Raw genomic sequence first — 24,430 nt, 5'->3', positions numbered from 1 at the left:
CTGGGATAATGCTGCATCAGTTCAAATCATGTTGCATTGATACATACTGTGTATATTAGAATTTGAACTAGTGCAGCACTGGTGGCTAAAATTCCAAAGCTGACAAGGCCTAAGAGAAGCATTTCTAAATGGTGAAAGCAGTATTCCCTCTAATTTTTTTCCATACCTGTGTGGAATGATTTTTGTTATGTGTACCAATATGGAGGTCATGTGTGCACATCACCTCCATATTAGTGCACATAATAAATTCATGTGGCCGAAGTGGGGCTCAGGGTTTTGGAGTGTGGGGGGGCTCGGTGCAGGGCTGTGGCAGATGAGTGTAGGGATGTGAGGGCTCTGGGGTGGAACTGGGGATGAGGGGCTCAAGGCTGGTGCAGAGGGTTCAAGAGTGGGAAGTTGAGGGGTCTGGCTGAGGGTGCAGGCTCTGGGGTGGGGCCAGATACAAAGACTCTGGAATGCAGAAGGTCCTGGGGTTATAATGGGGAAAGATTACTCTTCCCCAGCTCCCTCTCCTTGCAGCAGCACCTGGGCTGGGGGAGGAGAGGAAACAGGTGCCTCTCCCCATTGTAGCAGCTCTGGGACTGCAGACATGGGGTAGGCACCCCTTTTCTGGCAGGTCTAGTCTGGGGGAAGGTGGGATGCAGCACGTCTGGTTGTGGACACCTCTTCCCCGGCCACAGTAGGACCAGAGCTGTGTTGGGGTAGAGGTGTCCATCCCTGAGCCACGGCAGGTCCAGGCTGGGCAGGTTCTCTTAGCATCTGTGTGGCGCTAAAAGGTTGCTGTGTGGCCACACTGTTTACTCCCTCCCCAAAGTTCTCTGTATTTGTCCCAGCATAGGACTGTATCTCACAGAGAATCAAAATAAGCATGCCTCATTGGGATTATCCTCAAGTTTACTTCAGATCCCCACTTGCTATTTATCCAGCTGAATCATCAGCTGTGGACCTAACAGTGCAATTAAGCAAGAGTCTACATCTAGCTAGCATTAGCGCTCACATGAGGCAGTAGAGCAGCATTTTAAAATGGAAATGCTCTTGGTTTGGGCATTCAAATTTTTCATAAAAAAAACATCAAACATTTCCCACAGGAAGCCTTTTTGTGAAAACTTTCTTGTATCTGAACTCATTTAGAATTTTGTTTCAATTTTCCATCAAAACACTGTTTCAAAAATAAAATAAAATAAAATTCATCCAGCCCTACTCCATGGTTTCCCAGGCTAAATAGCATCCCCTGAACTCCTCATGCATTACCCAGCCACCCAGCATTTCTTTTTATTTTTGGTGGAGAGGTGAAGCTTTTTATAAAATCCACTTCTTTGGGCAATAAAAATACATCATGTTTTTCCTAATGGCTGCTGCACTAAACTTTTAACTGCTAGATACCAACATGCAGATATTATGGCAATGAGTAGGGTTACCAGATGATTTCAAAATAATACCAGACACACTTGATCTCAGATGCAGGTGGAGGGGACCGGCTGGGAGAGGAGCAGGGCGGGCCGGGAAGAGGTTGGGAGGAGCAGGGATGGCCAGGGGAGATGGGAGGGGGGACGACCAGCGGGAAGCAGGGCTGGCTGGGAGGGGATTGGGGGAAGTGAGGCTGGCCGGGGGGGGAACCGGCTGGCAGGAAGCGGGGCTGGTCCGGGTGCACGCAGATCCCAGGGCATTGCCAGTCCCATGCACGGTCCTGGTGGGACGCACAAGTGAGTCCGGCCCTGAGGATTCCATCCTGCCCCGGCCCCGGCCCCGCCTCCACGCCACTCCTCTCTACTGTGTAGTTGTGTACTGCCTGGCTGACAGTGTGAGCGTGTCTCCCAGGCAGGCAGTATGCAACTACGTACTGATACTCATGATAATAATAAAACTTAATTAAAAAGTACTGGACACTTATATGTCTGGTATTTTCTCAATTTGTTTCCTGGACAGAAAGCTCAAATACTGGACTGTCCAATTAAAAACCGGACACCTGGCAACCCTAGCAATGAGTGCATTTGATAGATTAAAGGACCAGTATTGTAACTAGAGAAGTGCATCTTGGTAAAGCACAATTCTGCTTTAAAATACAGGAGATGACATTTTGTAATCTGCATGTTTATGTATCTGTATTGTTAACAGCAGTAAAAGCCAATGTATTTTGCAGCTAATGAGTGGGTGAACTGAGGGCAAACTCCTCCCACTGCAGGTTGTAAACTGCCAAGAAACATGCTGATTATTTTAAGGCTCCAGCAATGGAAAAAGAAGCCAAATCTTTTAAATAAATCATCTACATTCTATCTTATTTCACATCATATGCTCCTTCAAATTCATCCTTTTAGATTTACCTTTGTTGTGATGCCTACAACCCTCTCAACAATGATTAGGCACATGGTATCTTATGTCTGCTTCTTACTGAACTAACCACAATCATTTCACTGTTTCATCCCCCCTCACTGTCTCCATGTTTGTTTTTCTCTATTTGTTGTCTCTTCTTTATGCCTAAATTATAAGCTTTGTTAGGGGCTGGCACTATTATGTGTGTGTAGTTTCCTGATCCTAATTTGTACCCTAAGGCACTAGTACAATATATATTAAATAAACAAACAGGTAGATAAATAAATAAATAGTTAAATAAATAACAAACTGATGAAAATAGGGGGGACAGAGCCAGCCATCGACAGCAGAAATATAGAACATTAATTGGGAGAAAGTAACTGCTTACTTATTTTAGCTCAGTAACAGAGATGATTCTATGCATGTTTCAGTTAATGGAAGGTATAAATTGCAAGTTATGTATATGATCTGACATGTTAGGAACCATACTACATGTACTGAAAGCCACAGTGGTGGTCCTTTCAAAGGAAAGGAAACCCTGGAAAGCAGGTATGAAGGGCTCTAAGATGTCAAAAGACTTCCTAATTATAAAGGTAGTTAAGCTCTGGAATAGGTTTCCAAAGGAGGTTGTAGAATCCCCATCACTGGAGATGTTTAAGGATAGATCAGAGAGTGAGGAATGGACTAGATATATTCGGTCCTGCTACAGAGCACAAGCTGGACTAGAGGACCTCTTGAGGTCCCGACTTTTCTATGATTCTGTGTACCTAAAACAAACAGCATTGGTTCTAAGCAGCTCACAAATCAATCCAAGGAACATGCATTCAATAGAGCAATGATGACTGAAAGAGAAATCAGTTCCGCATCCTTGGCAGGAGTTCAACTTCTCTTACCCATGCAGAGAGCTGCTGTGGCAGAGGAGCTTCCCAGAAGGGAAAAGAAAAAATCAATTCTTTATTTTAAGGAAGCAGAATGGTTTTCAGAAGGCGGCAGCTGCCTCACTCAATCAGTGACAAAAATTTACCTTGAAACCTCATATACGTGCTCTCAGACTGGGAGTGATTACTGAAAACCAAAACCTGACGTAGTTCATTTTCTAAAAAGCTATATTCATTTCTCAAGGGAATGAAAACAGACAATCATGAGATAAAGCAGAAGTTAAATGTGCATCATGGTCGCAGCAGATTTGTATCACTGTGCAATGTATTGCTGCTGGTAATGCCATTTCCTAAAAAAGGATATGAGTTTTTTTGATTATCTTCAACATTCATGAGCCAGTAATGAGCATCTTTTTTCAGAAAAAAAAAAGCTCTGAAAACCCCAGTCTTCAAAGGGATTTTCTTTTTAAAAGGTTTTTCTTTTTTAAAGATTTCAGAACTGGTCTTGATTATTCAAGAAGTGGCAGGCTGTCAGGTGAGTCTTAGGATGTAGTATTGGGCTTGATTCCAGAATCTTTGTCATATATCTAATGTTGACACTGACTACAAATATAAATACTAACACAGGGGGAAACCATACTACAAATGGGAGGTAGGTAATGCAAATAAGTCTTCAAAGGGACATTCTTTTTTAAATAAAATGCTCTGAATGACAATGAACACTATGTTCCATGTTTATTCTTTCAACTATCTTGAGGTGGTGAACAGCAAACACCTTAGAGAGAGTGAGAGGTTATCCAGTTTCTCTGTAAACTCTTTCAGGGTCTCAGCAACAGATTAAATCTCCACTATGAAAGCTATAACGCCCCTATTAATCGTACGATGATTCTGCAACAACTGTGCCCTGGGGGAGGAGGCAACTACTCCTATTTCTATAACATTAAAAAGACAGCCTTCACAAAATTTTGCTAAATTAGAACACTTTCCTCATCCCACACGGATGCCAATAGATTAATCTCTCTAATCTGCATGGACAGCTAGTCTGAAAAAAACCTATACACTGAGACTCCCTGACCTCTATGAAACAACAATAGTATACTGAAAAAAATACCCCAAGAAAAATAATATTGTACTTTGTGAATTAAAATAACAGAAAAGAGAACAAACTAATGGGGCTGGGTAATAACAGAAACAATAGTAGAAGAGATCCACAAAGACAAATGTGGGAGTTTCTTTGAAAATATTACGCATTCATTTCCTAGATAGCAGTTGTTAAAAGAGTGGAGTTTATCAGACATAAATATATTATCTTAGCGCAACTCTATCCGCTGTTGTAATAGCAGCTATTGACATGTACCATTCCCCTTTTACTAGAGTCTTTTTGCCACAATTTCTTAGACAACTCAAGTGAAACTCCAGTCACGTGCTTTCCCTTCCTTGCTTGGCAAATGGCACATGAATTATTCAGACCCCAAAGAACTAGTATTTCCCTGAATAGTGGTTTTCCCCATAATGAATGTACACTGCCCAGTTTCACTTCCTCAAGAACATTTGGTTAGAGCAACACATTAATACATTATTACAGTGAATGCACTGATTGAGCTCAGATATCTCCATTTGGCGCTATGTACTCAAAAGTAGCAATGAAGATTTGTGCTCTTCCAACTGGCTCTCAGCTTCCTAGCACCTAGTGAACTGAAGAACTCTCTTGTAGGTTTTGGCGCATCTTGGCTACTGACAACAGGGCAGAAGAAAAGAGATTAAAGAAGGAAAGAAATTAACCCAGGATAAAAGATGTAAGGGTGAGAATAGGATAGGATAAAGAATAGATGTGAAGTTAGGACCTCAGCTTAATCCAAATATATATTTTCTACATGACATGAGGCCTTACCACCAGACTGATTTCAACTGAAAATTTCAGAGGGATAGCTGTTTTAGTCTATAACTGGAAAAACATAAAAAACAATGAATAGTTTTGCAGAACCTTAGAAACTAACAAAAATGTAGATGGTATCATGAGCTTTTGTGGGCAGAACCCACATCTTCATCTGAAAAAGTGGGTTGTGCCCACGAAAGCTCATGATACCGTCTACATGTTTTGTTAGTCTCTAAGGTGCTGCAAAACTATTCACGGTTTTTTATGGGTTTTTTTTTGTTTTTTCAATTGAAAGAAGCCCTTAGGATTACATGCCTCTTTTACTAGCATTGACAAGGGGAGGAATAATCTCATGACTGAATACACTGAGGCCATGTGCACACTACGAGGGAAAGTTGCTGTAAGATTTGCGATTCCAGCTATGTAAAAAACTGGAGTCAACGTACTTTAAGCTGAGCTTCAGCACCATCCTCACAGTGGGAGGTGGATGTGAGAAATGCTCCCGTCAATTTCCCTTACTCCTCGTGAGGAGTAGAAGTACCAGCATTGATGGGGGCACCCTAAATGTTTGATTTAGCAGGTCTTACGAGACCCATTAATTCAAACCCTGGAAGATCAACCACTGCAGTGTCGATCTTCCTGCAAGTAGAGACATGGCCTGAGTTCCTTCTGCAAGCCAAAGCATACCTATCTATTCCAAACGTTGATGGCTTTGTTATACAACATCAGTATCAAAAGTTTGCATTTGAAGTCACACAGAACCCAGAAAGCATTACTGTTCTAGTCACAGGTCCACTCACACAAAAGGACCATATTATTTTTATATCTTAGATAGATTTGGTCAGATGGAAGGTGGCAAAGCCCCAAAAGAAAATTGCATCTGAGGAGAATTTAGCAAAACATTATATAAAATCCAAGCATGTGTTGGGCCAGGTGCTTCTGCTAGGGTAGCAGGTAGATGCAAGACCAACCCTGCTGTAAGAATGGAATTCAGGGAAGCAAATCTCCAAGTATTTGCCATTTCTCCCACTTGGACAGCTTTGGGAAAATGCCAAACTCTGGTGTTTGATACAGTGTAATACTTGGGATCTCGGGGATTCAGGTTAATACTGGGTTATATACCAATATATATTTTTGTCAAGTTCTGCAAGATCAAAACCAGAGACTTTGATATGATCATTTTTGCTTATTGCAATTTCAAACTGCAATGACAAGATAAGGAAGACTACAGAAAATCTGCACAGCAAGAAGTCAGCAGCTTTGAGTTATTCAGTTTATCCAACTGCAGACAAAATTCAGGCAGCCAGACAACACATTTTGAACAGAGGCAGCACCATGATATGACCTCAGTAGCATCCCTCCATTTTATCTGTCTTCAAAGTGCATTCTCAGTGCAAGTAGTACGATTTATTCTAAAGGGGCTTACTGCCCCCTAATGGATTCCATGCTAAGACCAGAACTCTTGTTTCAGTTCATACGCTGCAGGTTTGGTTGTTTTAAGTTCAGTTCTGCATAGCGGAACAGTGCTATCCTGGCTCTGCCCCTCAACATCTAAGTCCAACAGCATCTGCTCCTCTACAGGAACACCCACCTGGAAAGGAAGCAGAGCAGGAAGTCCTGGCCTCTCCTCTACAGTGCTGCTGCTACTAGCAAAGCAGGAGTCCAGATTGCTTGGGGTATCAGTACTTGAGCTGTTGGCAGAGGATTCACCCCTTGCTTGGCTGGGTGACACAAACCACCAGGGATCAAGTCGCTGTCGATTGGCTGAAGGGCGTGGCCTCGGCAAGAACTCCAAGGTTTTGGGTCTTTCCAGTGTGGAGTCCTGCTGTGCATTCCAGCGTCTTGGGGTTGGAGGAAAGACAAGGTTGGGATCTGGCAGGCGAGGAACCTCATTTGGATCTCGGCTTGGGCTGGGAGTTTTTAATACACCTATCCACAAGAGGAAGAGAGAGAGAGAAAAGTCACATCAGTTACACTAGAGCTATTTAAAGCATCCGACTTTATTGCCAGGATACACTAAAGGCATGTGCAAAAATAAGAGATAACATATTCAAAATTCAGAACTCCCAGTTGTCAACTGAAACACTGTATGTGAGGGTAGACCACTGGGAGTTAAGGGGAGCTTTGACCCTGTTCCCCAGAAAATGGTGGTGTTGCATTAAATCAAGAAACACTGACTTGGGAACAGAAATACCAGTATCAACAAATTGTTGAAAGGAGACAAAGTTCCCCAGATAACAAAAAAGTCTGTGCTCCTGTTTTACTGATTGTGTCAGATATAGCTGCCCAATGCTATATAATCAGATTAGAGATGTTAAATTTGAATTAACTAATTGAATAGTCGATGGGATTTCCATCAATTATTCGATTAGTCGATAAGGACTAGCGCGTTCCACCTTTGAAATGTACAAGAGCCCCAGCAGAGGAGCCCCTCTGGCCCCAGGCTCAATACGGTGCTTCTGCTTTGAAATGCACAAGAGCTCCATCTGGAACTCTTGAACATTTAAAAGTTTGCTGCTGCCCCTGACCCCTCCCATGGAGATGGGGGAAACCGACTTTAAAGCCAGCTCCCCCCAGCATTCCCTCCTCTTCCCCCCCCACCCTTGCTGTCTCTCTGTAATATCAACTAGTCAATTACATCCCTAAATCAGATCACTTAAAGCTTGAGTGGGAAACCTTAACCTTGTCACTCTGTGATGTTTCACTATCATCTTAATATCCTTTTAATGTATTTTAATATAATAGATATAATACACATCTCATCTTATGAATCTGTATGTGATGAAGAATCCCAGAACAAAATGTATTGTTCAGTAAATAATGTTCTTCAACTAGGTGATCCTCAAAAGTTAAAAGGTCTCTGGATTTCTAAAGAGAAACCATCCAAACAGATTCTGAAAACTGAATTATTCCCAAGCAATGTAAGGCAGTGTGTAATTTGTGGTTTTTGCTTGCACGAGGACATATGATCAACTTTCAGAATTCACAGACTGAGGGCTCCAACTGAAAGGGAGAGAGCAACATAAATATGGGAACTAAACCATGTGGCTACGTCTACACTGGCCCCTTTTCCGGAAGGGGCATGTAAATTTCACTAGTCGTCGTAGGGAAATGCACGGGGGATTTAAATATCCCCCGCGGCATTTAAATAAAAATGTCCGCCGCTTTTTTCCGGCTTTTAAAAAAGCCGGAAAAGAGCGTCTAGACTGGCCCCGATCCTCCGGAAAAAGTGCCCTTTTCCGGAGGCTCTTATTCTTACTTCAAAGTAAGAATAAGAGCCTCCGGAAAAGGGCACTTTTTCCGGAGGATCGGGGCCAGTCTAGACGCTCTTTTCCGGCTTTTTTAAAAGCCGGAAAAAAGCGGCGGACATTTTTATTTAAATGCCGCGGGGGATATTTAAATCCCCTGCGGATTTCCCTAGTGCGACTCGTGAAATTAACATGCCCCTTCCGGAAAAGGGGCCAGTGTAGACGTAGCCTGTTAGTATATAATTTGAAAAGAAATTGCTAATTTAGGACTAAGTTAATGCATTTAGGGTTTGTACGCACTACCACTTATGTTAGCATAAGTTATGTCCCTCAGGGGTGCGAATAAGCGACCTCTGAGTGACATAAATTACAATGACCTATGCACTGCAGTGCTACGTTGGCAGCAAAACTTCTTCTGCTGACATGGCTACAGCCTCTCATGAAGGTGGCTTTATTATGCCCATAGGAGAGCTTTTTCCCATTGGCATACAGCATCTCCATTGGTGCAGCTGCACTACTGTCACCCTTCTAGTGTACACAAGCCTTCAGGCACAGCACTGTGACAGAGTAGTGTGCAGCAAGCTACTCTAGGTGGAGAGACTCAATCCTCCCCAAATCCCCAGGCATGCACAGGAGAGAGAAAAGCACAGGCCGCAGCAGTCAGAAAATTCACTTTAGCATCTCATCTCCTGCTTGTTCTGGGTCTGCAATCTTGACTACAACTGGCTCTGGCCCAAGTATAAGAGGCATGCAAGAGTGGGAGCTCCTTACCATTCTCCCATCACCACCACATACATGAAAAGGCCAAGCACAATCAACTGAGAGTTAGATTCAGGCTAAGAGATAGCACTGTAATCAGTTGAAATAAATACGGGCCTATTGTGTTACTTAAGTATAATGGAAGTAGGCAGAGTTTTTATCACCCTCACTAACCTGAGAAATGATTGTTTCTCTCTAACACTGTGGATGCTTCTGCTCTTCTGGTTTCACATAACATCAAGGGAGACTGTCACTTTGCAGGAGAATTATACATGTATTTGAAATGAGTTTATGCATTTGTGTACTTACTGATTCAAACATTAACCCTTTTAATATAATAATATCCAGTGCTGCTTCTTTCCAAAAACTTTACCAGCTGAAGTGTATTAAATGGTAAAATAGAAAAATCCTGATACAAATATACTCTATAGCTGATAAAATTTGAAAAAAGAGGTAAGTTTCCACTAAAGCTATTTTTATGAGAATAAATGACAACTTTAACCTATATCTCACTACAGACCCTGATATATTAGAATAAGTGCAAAATGACAGAACAATGGCCTACGTAGCTATAGCCTTTTAGTTCAGAGAACAATGCCACTGTCCTCTCCCCCCGTCCCCTCTCACAGGTAAGAAATTTGGGATGTTGTGGAGGCTTGGTCATGACATGAACCCCCAGCCAACAAATAAAAAGTGGCATCAACTCTGTCCAAAAAGCCTCGTGTGTATTTTTATTGGCTTTCAGAGTAGAAGTTGCCTTGAAAGCACAAGAGCGATTTAAGGGAGGGCAAAAGGTGAAGGGGGAAGCCTCAGGAACAAACAGAAGTGGTGTTGTACTTGGATGATGCCTTCTGTCTTAGAAACTAATGTAGTAATCCTCATAGCCTGTTTGATGAGGAAACAGACACAGAGGTTAAGACTTGCCCAAAGTTGCACAGTAAATCAGTGCTGACTCAAGGCCTGAACTGTGCTATTATTACTGAGTATTATTTTATTTATTAGTAGTATAAAGATAATGCATAGGAGCTTTTGCTCCGGACCCACCATTGTGCTAGTGCTACATAAGCACAGAGTACTCACTCCCTTAGTGGACAAAGGCACAAAAGGGAGAGCTAGGAGAATCACTGCACCAATAACACAGACTTCATTCTGAAGGCTCGAGAAAGAGACAGAGGAGAAGCTTACCTGTGCCCAGTGCACCAGTTAAACAGTTACTGGAAGGACACCTGTTGGGAGAGCACCCATTGGCAACCAGTCCAGCCACTTTGATAGCCCCATCAGAAGGTGTCCGCCTGTGCCCCCTTTGCTGGGCACGTGAAGAGAGTGTCACATGTGTGGGAGTCAGGGATTGGTTGGGATCCTGCTTGAACCTTTCAATGCGTACATTGACCAGTGGATTGCTAACTACTGGCAAGGGAGCCTTAACTGTCACAGGGCTGACAGGCATCTCATACACCACAATCTCGTCGCTGTCTGAGCGCAGCAGGGAGCGGGTGGAGTTACATTCAGAAATGGAAGACAGGGAGAGGAGAGTCAGTGAGGTGGATGGCTCGCCCAGCATCAACATGGCGTCTTCTTTTTTGAAGAGCTTCCGGGAAGGTGGGCTGGTGCTTCTGCGCGAGCGCCCAGTCCTCTGGAAAATACTGTCACGCTTCTTCTTCTCCTCCTTGGGTGGTTCCAGCTCATCCTGGGTCAGCAACTGACACTTGCCTGCCTCCAACAGATCAAAGCCCAGGCCTGCAGCAGCCAGCACTGCCCCACAGCCAAGCAAGGCAACCTCCCACCTCTTATGTTGGGAGCCGCTCCGCTTAAGGCTATTGGTGGGTGTGAGCTGAGGGGTGCTTGTTGCAGAATTCATGGGAGTGGACTCCTCATTGGCATCACTGGGTGGGCCATCAAGCTCTCCGCTCTTCTGAAACGGGATACAGAGGTACGATGGGGTGCGACCAGGTGAGTGGTATACTTTGTCTCCATTAAGACACTCACGGTCTTCATCCTCTAAAAAGCAAATGAAAGATATTTTGCACTGACATAACGGTTTCACTAGAGAATCACAACACACCTTACAAAAATGAATGGATTGAGCTTCACAAAGCATGCAAAGGAGGAAAGGCCTTCATCTTAAGTGCCAACTGTTTAGCCATACTGAAATGTGACCAGGCTCCTCTCTCCAAGCTAAGCAATCCAAGACTGCACAAGAAGCTGGTCCTTATGGGTATGAATCCAGCTCTCAAAGCTAGTGGAGGCTAGGAGTACTGGAAAGGTGGAGAACAGATCAATCATGTGTTCAACTGTGACACCTACTGGCTGACCAAGAGAAGCAATTCTGAAAAGAGCTTCTCAGCCCTTCCAACTGGAGTAGATTTACACATGATAAGGGCCTGAATAGAAAGGTAGGGAAGACGATAAGTACCTTTCCAATTGTACTTCCCGTAAGTGATTTATCCCTATATTGCAGCACCCGAATATCCTTTCCCAACAGCATTATTAATAAGAAAAAGCACAAAGTTTCTCAGGTGCGCAGAGCTACCACAGAGCACAGAGAGCTGGAGAGTGGTTTTAAGAGGGGTTTTTTTGGGGGGCGGAGGGAGGGGGAGAGACTGGTGAGCCCCAGAGTGAGAGAAAGTGAGTGGGGAAAGATGGGAGAGGAATGAACATGCACATAAAATCCAAAAGGAGAGATAAGAAATAAGACATTTCTTGTGGAAATAAAGGTGAAGCAGCGAGCCATCAAAGCAAACACATCAGAGTAAGATACCTGGGATGAACAGAATTACTCACTCAGGGTACATCTACACTTGCTCCCTAGTTCGAACTAAGCAAATGAAGCCGACTGAAATTGCTAATGAAGTGGGGATTTAAATATCCCGCACTTCATTAGCATAATCTCACCCACACATTATTCCGCTCGCCATCTGATTCAAACCAGCAAGTGCACTCTGGGATACGTTAGTTCGAATCAAACCCCTTGGTCATTTTTTGAGGAGTAACGTTAGTTTGAACCAAGGGGTTTGATTCGAACTAACGCGTCCCGGAGCGCACTTTCTGGTTCAAATCAGCTGGCGAGCGGAATAGCGTGCAGGAGAGATTATGCTAATGAAGCGCAGGATATTTAAATCCCTGCTTCATTAGCTATTTCGGTCAGCTACATTTGCATCCCTAGTTCAAACTAGGGAGCAAGTGTAGACATACCTGCAGGGATGCATGCATGTGTGTGAAATGAACTATGTGGGCTACCCTTACCCATCTCTATTAGGCTGGTGAATCCTGGCAAGGCAGGTATAGTTCTCTGGACCTTCCCTAGGTTTGGAGCACTAGATGACCATTGTTTGTGTCCCTCTACCAGAGATGTGAGGCTGGAGGAGGAAAAAGACAGGGAAAAACTATATATTACACACAACAAATATAACTTGGTTCAAAAAAGAATCAAATAAGTTAAAGGAGAGAGTGGCCAATAACCACTGATGAACCTAAGATCATCAGGGATTCATCCATCCCATTGTCTGGGTATCCCTGAACCTCTGACTGCTAGAAGCTGGGATTGGTTGACAGGATAGATCACTTGATGAATTGGTTCTATTCACTCCCTCTGAAGCATCTGGCACCAGTCACTGTCAGAAGACAGGGTATTAAGCTAAATGGACCATTGGTCTCACCCAGTAAGGCCATTCTTCTGACTCTTTCCCCCCATGCACATTTCCAATACACATTATTCCATTTACGACTGTAAGCTTCGGCCAATTCACCACTATATAGACACAGCTAATGCCCTCTTGCCAGAAGATATTATGCAATGTTCCCACCACTAAAGAAAAAAAATAGAAAGCATTATTCCTAGTATACTACAATGTGGCAAGCACAGGGATGTCTGCTGAGATCAAATGATGGGAGGGGGTGTGCAAAAATTCACAAAATACCATTTTAAAAGAAGATGCAGAGTCAATTATAGAAGGTACAGAAACTAAGCAAAACTCAGTTTTTACCAAAATGTTGCAATTTCCATCTTAAGGCAGGTGCAACAATAAATACCAGGCAGAGAAAATTAATCTCCAACAATATGCTAGTATAAAAACACAATGCAATAATGAAAGTTGAAAATCACGGCCGGGAAGGGAACTTGGCAAAGTTATGCCTTGTATATTTAACCCTTTCCAAAATAGAATTTTAGAGCAACTATTTAACAGTGATAACAGTCAAATGGGTGGCACCAGTGAATCTCGGAACGACTATTCTAGACACAACAGTCAATGCAGCCATTTACTGAATAATTGTATCATTCATTGTCTTCTAAATATGGGCCAAGACTAAAAGCTCTAATCCAAACTCAAACTTTAGGGACATTTGGGTCAGCAAATACACTTTTTAATGGCCCAAATGGATCTTTCCATCCAGCCAGGCTTATTACCACCACACATTATTTACTTCCTCAGGCCACTGTCAAGCCACTGAGCAGCATAAGTAAGAAGCCAAGACCTAGACAAGTGAGTCAGAAGCTCAGAAAGAGGGGAATCTAACAATGCTAAGTCACGGACAGCAATCTCACTGTACTATGCATGTATATGAATTATCTCAATGAGATAGGAAAGAGCATATTTAAATAGTCAGAGAATGAGACTGCAAATCAGGAAATCCAGGTTACATTCCTAGCTTTGTTGACTTGTGTGATCTTGAGGAAGTCTCTCAAGTCTCCTGTGCCTGTTTCACAATCAATAAAATGGGAATGATACTGACCTCCTCCTAGGGTTCTCATGATGCTTAATTCATTACTGGAAGCACTCTGTACTTCTATAGTGCCTTTCATCTAGGATCTGGATCTCAAAGTACTACTGTTACAGATTTCTTTGTGTGAATATGGATTTCCTTTACTTTAGCTAATTAAAGTGCTCCTGCAGCCTGCTGGACAAAGGACTATATTTCTAGAGCAAGACTGCAAAGCCTACACTTGGATTTTGCACATGATCAGTAGGGTGATGACTGTTGTATTTGTATTAGCCTGGAATCACAAATATTACTTCCAATTTAGGGGCACAGTTTAAAATTGCATTAAAAGCATTCTGTTCTCATCTCTCTTGAGATATTATCATTCTGCCACATTAATCACTCCTCTAAAGTCTGTTCAATATCCTGCCATGTGTCTGAACCCAGTGAGCACAATGTTGATCTTATGCCCCAATAGAAGGTGTCCATATAGATTTAGCAAGAAGAGTGTGACTGAGGGGGTGGCCTATACCAGGACAAAATGCTGTGTCATGACTTATTCAAATCCAGATGTGCTGTAACTGCGTGATAAAACAACCTGGTAGCTTTAGTTATACTTAAGCATCCCACTTATATACCTGGACACACACATACAGAGAAAAAGACATTAAGGAATGGATAGGTGGTGATTACAAGCAAAGAAGAGGGGGTAATGTACTTACTCCAAAGGTAAATGCTAAGGACTTCAATCAAGTATATAGACAAATAGCATGGAGTCTTTCTCCATGGAGTTGTAAGGGTATGTACTAGGTTCCCAATGCACACAGACAGTAAACAGCAAAACACTGAATAATGCATGACTATTGTCAGTCTAGCTTTCACCTTCATCCAGATCGCCCTGAAGATTACAGGGGTGTTCTGGGCTGCCCTTTGTGGCACAGCACGACACATCAACTTCTTCTGCTTCTCTATGTCTCCTTCTAGACACAGCTCCCTTCATAAAAAAGCAGAGGTCGAAGATTCATTGGCACTTACAAAAATGAGCCTTACTTAGATTAGGAATGATCACAATAATTCTAAGAATTTGCTGAAGTTGACTAGTTATTTCACCTCATTCTTATATTCTTTACCATTTCACTGCCATCCAAATTACAAACATTGCTACCCATGATCCCTGCAGGCCTGCCTCGGAGACACCTTCACATGATATACATCACTAAAGTGTACCTGAAAGCTGTTCAACCTATGTATTCCACTTGCTAAAGCATATTACCTCTGGAACAATACTAGTTGACAGCACTAGCAGCCACACTACCTACTCCGCTTCCCCAGGACACCTTTGCACTTTTTTCAATGAGGTTTAAATTTTTTTCAGTAGCCTATTTAAGTGGGAGTGTTGATAGAATATTCTTATCTTTAATTTTATGAGGAAGTAGCAAATACTTTTATCTTTCTCAGTCTCCCTTCCCACTGGAAACCTGTTTCTCTCTCCCCTTGGGAATTCCTCCAAGTGCCACCATTAGTCTGTGAGTTGATGAGATCTCATGTGAGTGATTTGCCAAACATATAATGAAATCTTTAATAAAGTCTCATCTGAAAGAGTCTCTAATAGTACACTGTCCTTTAAACACCATTCTGGGGCAGTACTGACTCAGAGGAAAGCATGTCTGCTACTGAATTTCCAACACCACTTTTTGCAACAAATGGATTTTCTTTGAGAGACACCCCCCACCCATCTAGGTATTGATCAAGTTATTTCCTGTTTCGCTGGTGAGATCTGAAGAGATCACAGCTCAAGGGCCTATAGCTTCCATAAATTCATGAAATGTCACCTTTAGTGCAACAGAACATTGAAAATCACACAAACACTGATAACTCAACTGCTAGTGTTAAAACCTGAAAGCATCTATCCCTAGGCAAAACAAATTTTTCCCATGTCACAACAGCAGGATGAGGCCAGGTCACTGTATCAGCGGACTTGAGTGCTACTAGGAGTAGGGGATCTTAGAATTAGGCAACTAAACGGTTTCCATAAGACATCCTGAAGTAAATATCACAAAGCCGCAATGTACGAGCCATAACACTGTTCCAAGCTATGCTCTGTCTTGATCAGTAACTGCCAATTCAGCATATCAGCTTGTTCTCATCAGGAATGCATATCTTGGCAGTTCATAGACAAACTGTAAAAGGATAAATATTATCCATGTGATTTTTCAGTGATGGGCTTTATATAAACTTGAATTTATAGTGCAGTTCATGCCAGGAGTTTCACTGCAACTCCAGCAACATAATGTTCATCGACTCCAAGGTCGGAAGGGGCCATTGCAATAATAGGCACTAACTCCATGGTTGCTGGAGCACAGGGAAAAATTAGTGGGTGCAGAGTACCCACCAGCAGCCAAGCTCCTTTACTGCCTCCCTCTCCTCCACTGCCCTCCCAGACTTCCATAGTGATGTGAACTGCTGATTCAGGAAGGTGAGGTAGGAGCAGGGATGGGAAACACTCAGGGAAGGAAGTGAGGATGAGGTGGGACAGGAAGAGGCAAAGTGGAGATGGAGGTTTGGGAGCTGGGGTGGAGAGGGAAGTTGAGCACCCCTAACTGGGGGGAAACTGGCACCTATGATTGCAATCATCTAGTCCAGTGATTCTCAGACAATGAGGCAGGGGAGGCAAGGGAATGTGTCAAGGAAGGGGCAAGCTATGCATGCTTTTTCTTTTTTAAAGAGCTCTCGCTAACAGTCCCTATAGCTGGGGCTTGTACGGAAGTTATGTGCATACTCCAGGAGGTGCAGATAAAAAGGGTCAGTTGGAGCTTCACCACCTTGGCTTGGGCTCTCCTTCCCCCTCTCTCAATCCCTGAGTCAAGGCAGCCTGAGCTCTTCTTCCTTCCCAATCCAATTCCTCACTTGGAGGTGATGGGTCTCTGGCTGTCAGCCATGGGGTGGAAGCAGCAGTAAGGATGGCAACAGAGCACTAAGTCTGCTGTAAAAAGTAACAATGATTACTTTTCACATTGCCACCCATACTTCTCTGCGGCGCTGTCTTCAGAGCTGAGTGCTGCTCTCCACTCCGTCTTCAGAGCTGGGTGGCAGTATATGCATGTAGAGGCAGTGAGGGAGGAGTATAAACAATTACAGACACAAATAAGGGGGCCCAAACAAATATGTTTAAGAACCACTGATCTGACCAAAACCAATAGAACTTGGTTGAAAAAATTCCTAGAGGATATTTTATAGAAAAACATCCAATCGTGATTTTAAAATTGCCAGGGACTGAAATTCCACTCTACATTTAGCAAACTGTTCTAATGGTTAACCACTCCCACTATTAAAAAAAGGTTTTCCTCCGCTCTGAATCTGTTTAGCTTCAACTCCCAGCCATTGGATTGTGTTACATCTTTCACCACTAAACTGGAGATTTCACTATCAAATATTTGTTCACCACATAAGTACTTATACTGTAATCAAGCCTTAACCCTTTCTTTGTTAAGATCAACAGATTGAGTTCCTTGCCTCTGTCACTATAATACACGCCTTTTAATACTTTAATCATTTTCATGACTCTTCCCTGAATCCTTTCCTATTTATCAACTTGTTACTGTAACCTGTTTTGTTTTTTTAAATCCCTACTGGAAAAGACATTGCAAAGGGGGTTGGAGATAAGGACTCAAGATGCCTTGGCAGAGAGCTATGTAGGCAACTGAAACAACAAGAATGTTACAGAAGGGTAGCCTTATTAGTTTGTTTCAGAAAAACCAAAAACCAAACAAACAACCGAGGAGTCCTGTGGCACCTCAAAGACTAACACATTTATTTGGGCATAAGCTTTCATGAGCTGGAACCCACTTTATCAGATGCATTTGTTAGTCTTTAAAATGCCATAGGACTGCTTGTTATTTTAACAAGAATGTTGCTAACTGGGGTTAAAGAGCAATGATACAGCTCTGTGGGAAAAGCTTGCTTGCAGACTTTTCATCTATGTCTAGCATTTAAGTCAGCCTTAAAATTTACCCTTAACTATCCAAAGAGAAAATAAAAATGGGCAGTGTGCCTCAGAATGACTGCATCGTATTGCAGCCCTTTTTGCTTTAAATAGTCTCTCAATCTGGCATGATCTCAATGAGCAGCAACGGCTCATCGTATTTACTGCATTGCTCATTTAGCACAATAGTCAACATGCTCCAGATGCTGCGCTGTATGATGTGATAACCGTACTGAGATCCTCTGTAAAAGCTGGTCAGTCATGGAGATAGCATTTCTGTTTTGCAGGGAATGGGATTAAGTTAATTTCCCCCACTATTAGCAAATTTGCAAATCCCATCATTCTACCTCCCTGTGCACAATAGATGTTTCACTCTTCCCAGCTGTTGTTCTACCAGAAAAGAAGTGGAAAAGATGAAGAGGTTTTCTCTCAGAGTTCCAACAAAAAGCTTCTGGACTTAAAGGCAGAAGTATTTTCTACTATCAACATTTTTTTCCTCCTCCTTTTAAATTTAATCCTGGTGAAAGGCACGGGATTATGTGATGATAAAGGAATTAATTCTCAAGAGTTATCTACAGAACAGATACAGTCTGAGCAACGGTCATGCAAACTCTCTCCATACTGTCCTGTTGATATGTCTCAAAAATCTGTGCTAGAAAGAACACCATTTAAGGGAGATTGTAATTTAACTTCCATGGACCATTCAATCTTTTGGCCTTTCAGAGGGGAGCAATCAATGCAAATTTCAGTGGGCAGGTTTGTTACATGGACACTGGTCTTCCAGGGATTTAGCAAACTGATACACAACAGACTCATTTCAGACAGGCTACTGATGAGCTATCCGATTTTTTTCACTACAAATCTGGGCTGCATCCAGGCTAGCAATACAGGCGAAAGGCTCCATATGCAACCTTCAAACATGAGGCATCCAGTGCTCTCAGATTTTTAATTGTCTCATTAAAAAAACCCACTAACCTTAATTAAGCTGCGTCACAAAAATGCTAAAGTTTGGATCCTGGTATACAGTCTTCACATAAAACTTAAGATTGGAAGAACAAAGCAGAAATCAACTGCAGCATATCTGGCACAACATCTCTGCAAGTATACATATACTTTTAAAAAGTCTGAAAAAATATCTACCTGGCTCCCCTAGTCTCATCTTAATAACACTATACAAAAGAAAGAAAAGATGCATTTGAAGGGTGCATTATGAAGGACGGAGAAGAATCGTTTAGGGTAGTCCAAAGGGGGTACAATTAGAAGCCAAAGGATATCGAGCCATATAAAATTTAGACTGAATATCAGGAAAAGACACCTAATATTTGAGAGTCATTAGCTGTGCAGTAGTCTCCTAAGCAAAACAGAGGAAGCCCCACCACTTCAAATCTTCATTGGACAAAGTACTGGAAAGTACACTGAAAGGAACAATCCTGCACTGGACCATGAAGATGAATTAGATGCAACTCACATCAGCTTTATTTACCGGTTTCTTCTCTCTCTAATGTGTATGAGACTATGGATAAATAATTATTGCAACTGAAAAGTGTGGCAAGATAGAGCTGGAGTTTTACCCAGGCAGCCCTTCTGAGAACCAAGTACTCATGAACAGGTTTAACATTTAGAAAACTTTGGCCATTCACGCTTTCCCCTTCCTGTTTCTTCTTACCCATCTTCTCCTGCAGCTAACTCCTTGTGACAAAGAGAACTTGGTCCCCAGGTGCGCCCTTTCTTCTTCTGGTTTCTCTTCTCTTCCTCCTCTCCTTCCTCCTTCTGGAGGAGTGAGTTACATCCCCATGTTTTGCTGCTTTCACCAGGTGTCACTATGGAAACCAGTAAGAAAAAATAAAAGGGATGGACATATGAGTCAGGAAAAAAACAAAATGCTGCCTACACCTCCTGTGTAGCAATGCAGCACTCTTCAGTACTGGTGAAAAGAGAAGCTCGGAACAGTGCTGTAGACCCTGAAGGAAATGTATTAACACTACTTAACCGGCCACCTAAAGCATGCCACATGCTCCCCCGCATCTAATGATTTAGCAACGCAACACAAACAGGATGCAAGAATGCAGATAGATTTGTTTTTAAACCTTATTTTAGAGATGTTAAGAAGCTTGCCTAGGGTCACATAGTTAATCTGTGTCAAAGTAGGGAATAAATCACAAACCCAAAAAAGGTATGGCAAAAACAATGGTTGTACAATCTTCCCTCAACATGCCTCAACTCTGAACTGCAAAGAGCAACCTGAGAGGCTTTTATAGTCCATTTAATCTTTGGGTTCTCTTCCCAAAAACTGCCAACCAAGATAATGGAAATCCATCTCTCATAGGCTATGTCTAGACTGCAAGCCTCTTTCGAAAGAGGCTCTTTTGAAAGAGAGCGTCTAGACTGCACGTTGAACTTTCGAAAATGCGGCTTGCTTTTCCAAAGAAAGCATCCAGTGAGTCTGGATGCTCTCTTTCGAAGAAGCCCTATTTACATTCAAGAACGCCTTCTTTCGAAAGAGGAACTTTCGAAAGAAGGCGTTCTTCCTCGTAAATTGAGGTTTACCACCATCGAAAGAAAAGCCGCGTTCTTTTGATTTAATTTTGAAAGAACGCGGCTGCAGTCTAGACGCAGGTGAGGTTTTTTCGAAAAAAGGCTACTTTTTTCGAAAAAACCCCTGAGTCTGGACACAGCCATAGTGCTGAGATCCACACTAATCACAAGGCAACAACACTATCATCATAGTCCTCTTTTAAATGTACCTCTGCCCCCCGTAGGGTCTCCATTCCCTGGATGCTTGTTATGACAGACACACATTCCCACACCAATTGCTTTCATTTTCTTTGAAATGTTTTACCAAACAATTTCCATTCCTTTGCCACACAGTTCTTTTTCAGCCCATCCACCTTAAAAACCCATTCTGAACTTGCAAATGTGGTCCATAAATTCAGTTATACCAAACAGGCAGAATCTCTGAGAAACATGTTTCCAATATAATCAAAAAGCAATTGCCCAGAAACACAAAAAAGTGAGATTAAATTTCTGGGAGAAGGAACATTCCCCACCCCAACTCTCCACAGCGCAGCTAGTCCTCATTTAGGAATATTCGTTGTCCTGTCCTAAACAAGGCCCATAGCACCCCACTGCAGTCAGTGTCTTCTTGGCATAGTATGTCATTCCCAGGTTCAGTGGTATAGGAAACTCCTTACACTGGATGGCTCTGAGTCTGGGAATGATGGTAGGACTTGCAGGAGGACTGGAACAACTACTGATCAAGCTTTTTCTTTTATCCATGGTTGGTGATGCCTGCACAGTGAATTTGTGTTGGAAATCTGTTAAAAAGAAACAAACATTCACAATTAAAATACTTATTCATGAAACACAGCAAACAGACAATTAATTTTTTCTGGTACCTTTGCAGAATGGCACCAGTGTTTCAGTGCATCTTTGCAGACACATACATCTAACACAGCCTGAAGATTAGTGTTTTGCATCTGGACCCATAAGGTACGTCTAGATTACATGGCTCTGCCGACAGAGGCATGTAAAATAGGCTACCCAACATAGTCAATGAAGCGGGAATGTAAATATCCCCGGCTTCATTAAAATAAAAATGGCCGCCACGCTGTGCCGGCTCAGCTGATCGTCGGCACAGTGCGCGAGTCAAGATGTGGATCAGTAGACAAGGGAAGCCTTTGTCAACCACTCCCTTATGCCTCGTGAAACGAGGTTTACAGGAGCAGTCGACAAAGGCTTCCCTTGTCGACCGATCCGCGTCTTGACTCGCGTGCCGTGACGACGATCAGCTGAGCTGGCACAGCGTGGCGGCCACTTTTATTTTAATGAAGCCGGGGATATTTACATTCCCGCTTCATTGACTATGTTGGGTAGCCTATTTTACATGCCTCTGTTGGCAGAGGCATGTAATCTAGACGTACCCATAGCTGCTAAGGAGCTGCATATAAATATGTTTAGTTTAGTTGGGGACTGACATTCCTGCCCATATGTACCTGCATACTTTTCCAGGTAAAAATCTTTCCATCTCATTTCCCAAAGAGACTTTTAGGGCAAGCAAAAGTTCATGAAACAAGTGTTTACAACCCTGTTAAAGATGGCTATTAATAAACATAATCCACCAAGATCACACTCTGTCTCTTGCCAGTTTTGAACTCCCCAAGCAATTTGCACATTCATTACTCACTCTCATCACAATTAACTCACTTAGGGTGACCAGACAGAAAGTGAGAAAAATTCGTGCAAGGTATGTGGGGGGTAATAGGCACCTCTATCAGAAAAAAAACCCAAATATTGGGACTATCCTTATACAAAAGGGACATCTGGTCACCCTAGATTCACTACTCAATTGACAGCCATCATCATTTTCCCACCCACTTTCCCAGCTGCTGACCAACCAAGTAACATTTTCCATCCAGTATTGAGTGAATGAAGCAGCAGTCTAATTCTGCATTATATCTCACTTCATGTGCTAAATACTAGTGCTGAGAAGTTGAGTGCTGTAATCCTCATAAACTTCCCTTAGCTACCCAACATATCTCAGCGTCCCAAGATCATTTTCCACACAGTAGTGCTATGGTTGCTGTTCTGATATCAAACTTGCTCACATCAGCTTTACTGAACAATAAGACAACTCCAGAGTAGACATTTGCACACTTCCACTGAAGGTAGTACAGGTTGAGCCTCTCTAAATCAGGACTCTCTGGTCTGACAACATCCATGGATGTTCCTGGATCAGAGAGTCCCAGCGGCTGCATGGGGGCCAATGGCTGGGAGCCCTGTGTGCAAGTTTGGCTGGGCTGGTGGCAAGGGGGCTGGCATGGCAGTGGGCTCTAGCATAGCAGCAGGCTCCAGCAGGGCCAGGAGCCCAGTGGAGCAGCATGCTCTGGCAAGGCAGGGTCAGCAAGCTCCAGTGGGCACCCAGCGGGGCAAGTAACCTGGCATGGCAGATAGCTTTGGCGGGGCCGGTAACACAGAGAGCTATCAGGGAGACCGGCAGCTGGGCCAACAGAGGAGCCAGGCTGAGACGGCCAGTGACAGATGGTTCAGAATTGACCTCCCCGGTCCAGCAAACTCCCTGGTCCTGAGGATGCTGGACCAGGGAGGTCCAATCTGTACCTGAAAAGGTGGATTTGGGGTATTGTTGTACTGAATGTTTCATTAATAGTTAACATTAAGATTTTTCTTTAAAGTGAACTTCCTGATCCCAGCTGCAACCTAGTGATATGTGCTACAGATCAATAACCATCTACATTCCTCTCTAGACATATCTTTTCCCTTTGGAAAATGTTAGTTGTGATGCACTTTATTGCTATTATTTCCTATATTTTTCTCTATAATTATTGACCTTTAATTTCTTGATGCCAAAGAGGTTGGGATTTCTTAAGGCACAACTTGCGACCATCAATGGGGCATTCTATGGTTGTAGGCACAAAGGAGCTCCATTTAACAGAAACTCATTTGGCTGAATAGAGAACCCTACAAGCTGGCATTGCAGCATCGCTGACCTGAAGGCAGGCTGATGTGATTGCCATCTTTCAACTTAAGCCGGTTCTTCTTGAACTTTCCCATGCGTTTCTTCACCCGAGGCTTCTCCTGGCATAGCTGATGGATGATGATATTGAGCTCCCTTTCTAGGATGTCTATTTCGCGCTCTGCCAACTCCTGCTCTCGCCGCCGCAGCAGCTCCTCGTGGTTCTTCTGCTGGAGTGCAGCACGGGTCAGCTCCTCCTCCCATGTGCGCAGCTCCTGCAGGGTGAAAAGAGAATTCCTTAGATCACAAGTATGGCATATTAGTTCTGAAACTATTCTACCTACCAAAGGAGCAAATCCAAAGATGGCTGAGTTCATTACTGGCCTGGTTCACAGGCTCAGCAAGGAGGACAAGGAGTGAACTGACAGACTGAATTTCATTCCCAACCCCCCTTTCAAAGCTGTCCACCCAGTTCAGGGTTGAGGCACTTTGATAAGACAATGTGGGAAAAGCTTATTCTGCGTCTGATCTGTGATTAAACAAAGGGCTTCTGTTTGTACAGAGGCCAGCCAGGCACCTTTCAAACAACACTATACTGACTGTAAAAATAAAATACACATATCCAACTTTGGCATGTTACCCCTTTAAGTAGTGTAAAATATTTCAGCTATATAGACACTTTCCCTAATACTTACAGTTAGATATTTAACTTGGAGAAAAATGTTTTAAGATAAAAGACTGAACATTCAAATGTGCATCGAAAAGATTCTGCTCTGCATCAGAACTCAGATAAACACAGGGTTGACTGTACTACTGGAGATTCAGCCTGCACTTTCATATATGCTGGCTTGTTACGGTCTGGTTATTACCATTATCACAGGAAGGTCAGGCAGTAAGTGTCAGTACAGCGAGTAGCATGATATGGCCACATCAATAAACACAGCAACTTCAGACTTTCCACTGTTCCTGCAAGATGATGACAGGAGCTGAACCTGGAAGCTTGTTTTCCAAGTATTTGGGATGGTGGAAGGGGAAGAGGAGGAGATGACAACTTGATTTGTTTTTTAAATCAGGACTAGTTCAAAATTTTTTGCTGTTAACTGTTCCTTGTTTTCCTGCCTAAATCAGAATCTGCAATAATTTGCTTAAATTGACTTAGAAGCAATCTGAAAATGGAAGGTTCTCATCTAGCACATCATAAGACAGAAA

General features: G+C 42.8%; 1 protein-coding gene across 1 annotated transcript in view; it reads right to left on the bottom strand.

Moving 5' to 3' along the window:
* Positions 1–5,297: 5,297 nt before the first annotated feature.
* MAP3K9 (mitogen-activated protein kinase kinase kinase 9) overlaps positions 5,298–24,430 on the bottom strand; it is a 64,842-nt gene continuing 45,709 nt past the window's right edge. Inside the window, exons 6-11 of the mRNA XM_075927313.2 lie at positions 23,256–23,496; positions 20,943–21,065; positions 19,418–19,571; positions 12,315–12,427; positions 10,257–11,069; positions 5,298–6,993 (exon numbers count right to left, since the gene is read on the bottom strand). Coding sequence (XP_075783428.2) covers positions 6,512–6,993; positions 10,257–11,069; positions 12,315–12,427; positions 19,418–19,571; positions 20,943–21,065; positions 23,256–23,496 — 1,926 coding nt within the window. The 3' untranslated portion in view covers positions 5,298–6,511. The remainder of the gene's footprint in view (positions 6,994–10,256; positions 11,070–12,314; positions 12,428–19,417; positions 19,572–20,942; positions 21,066–23,255; positions 23,497–24,430) is intronic.

The sequence above is a fragment of the Pelodiscus sinensis genome, chromosome 5 (genome assembly GCF_052426305.1).
Source record: "Pelodiscus sinensis isolate ZL-2025 chromosome 5, ASM5242630v1, whole genome shotgun sequence".
Classification (NCBI taxonomy): domain Eukaryota; kingdom Metazoa; phylum Chordata; order Testudines; family Trionychidae; genus Pelodiscus; species Pelodiscus sinensis.
Note: the sequence above shows the minus strand (reverse complement) of the source record. Positions and strands in the feature narration are given on the sequence as shown.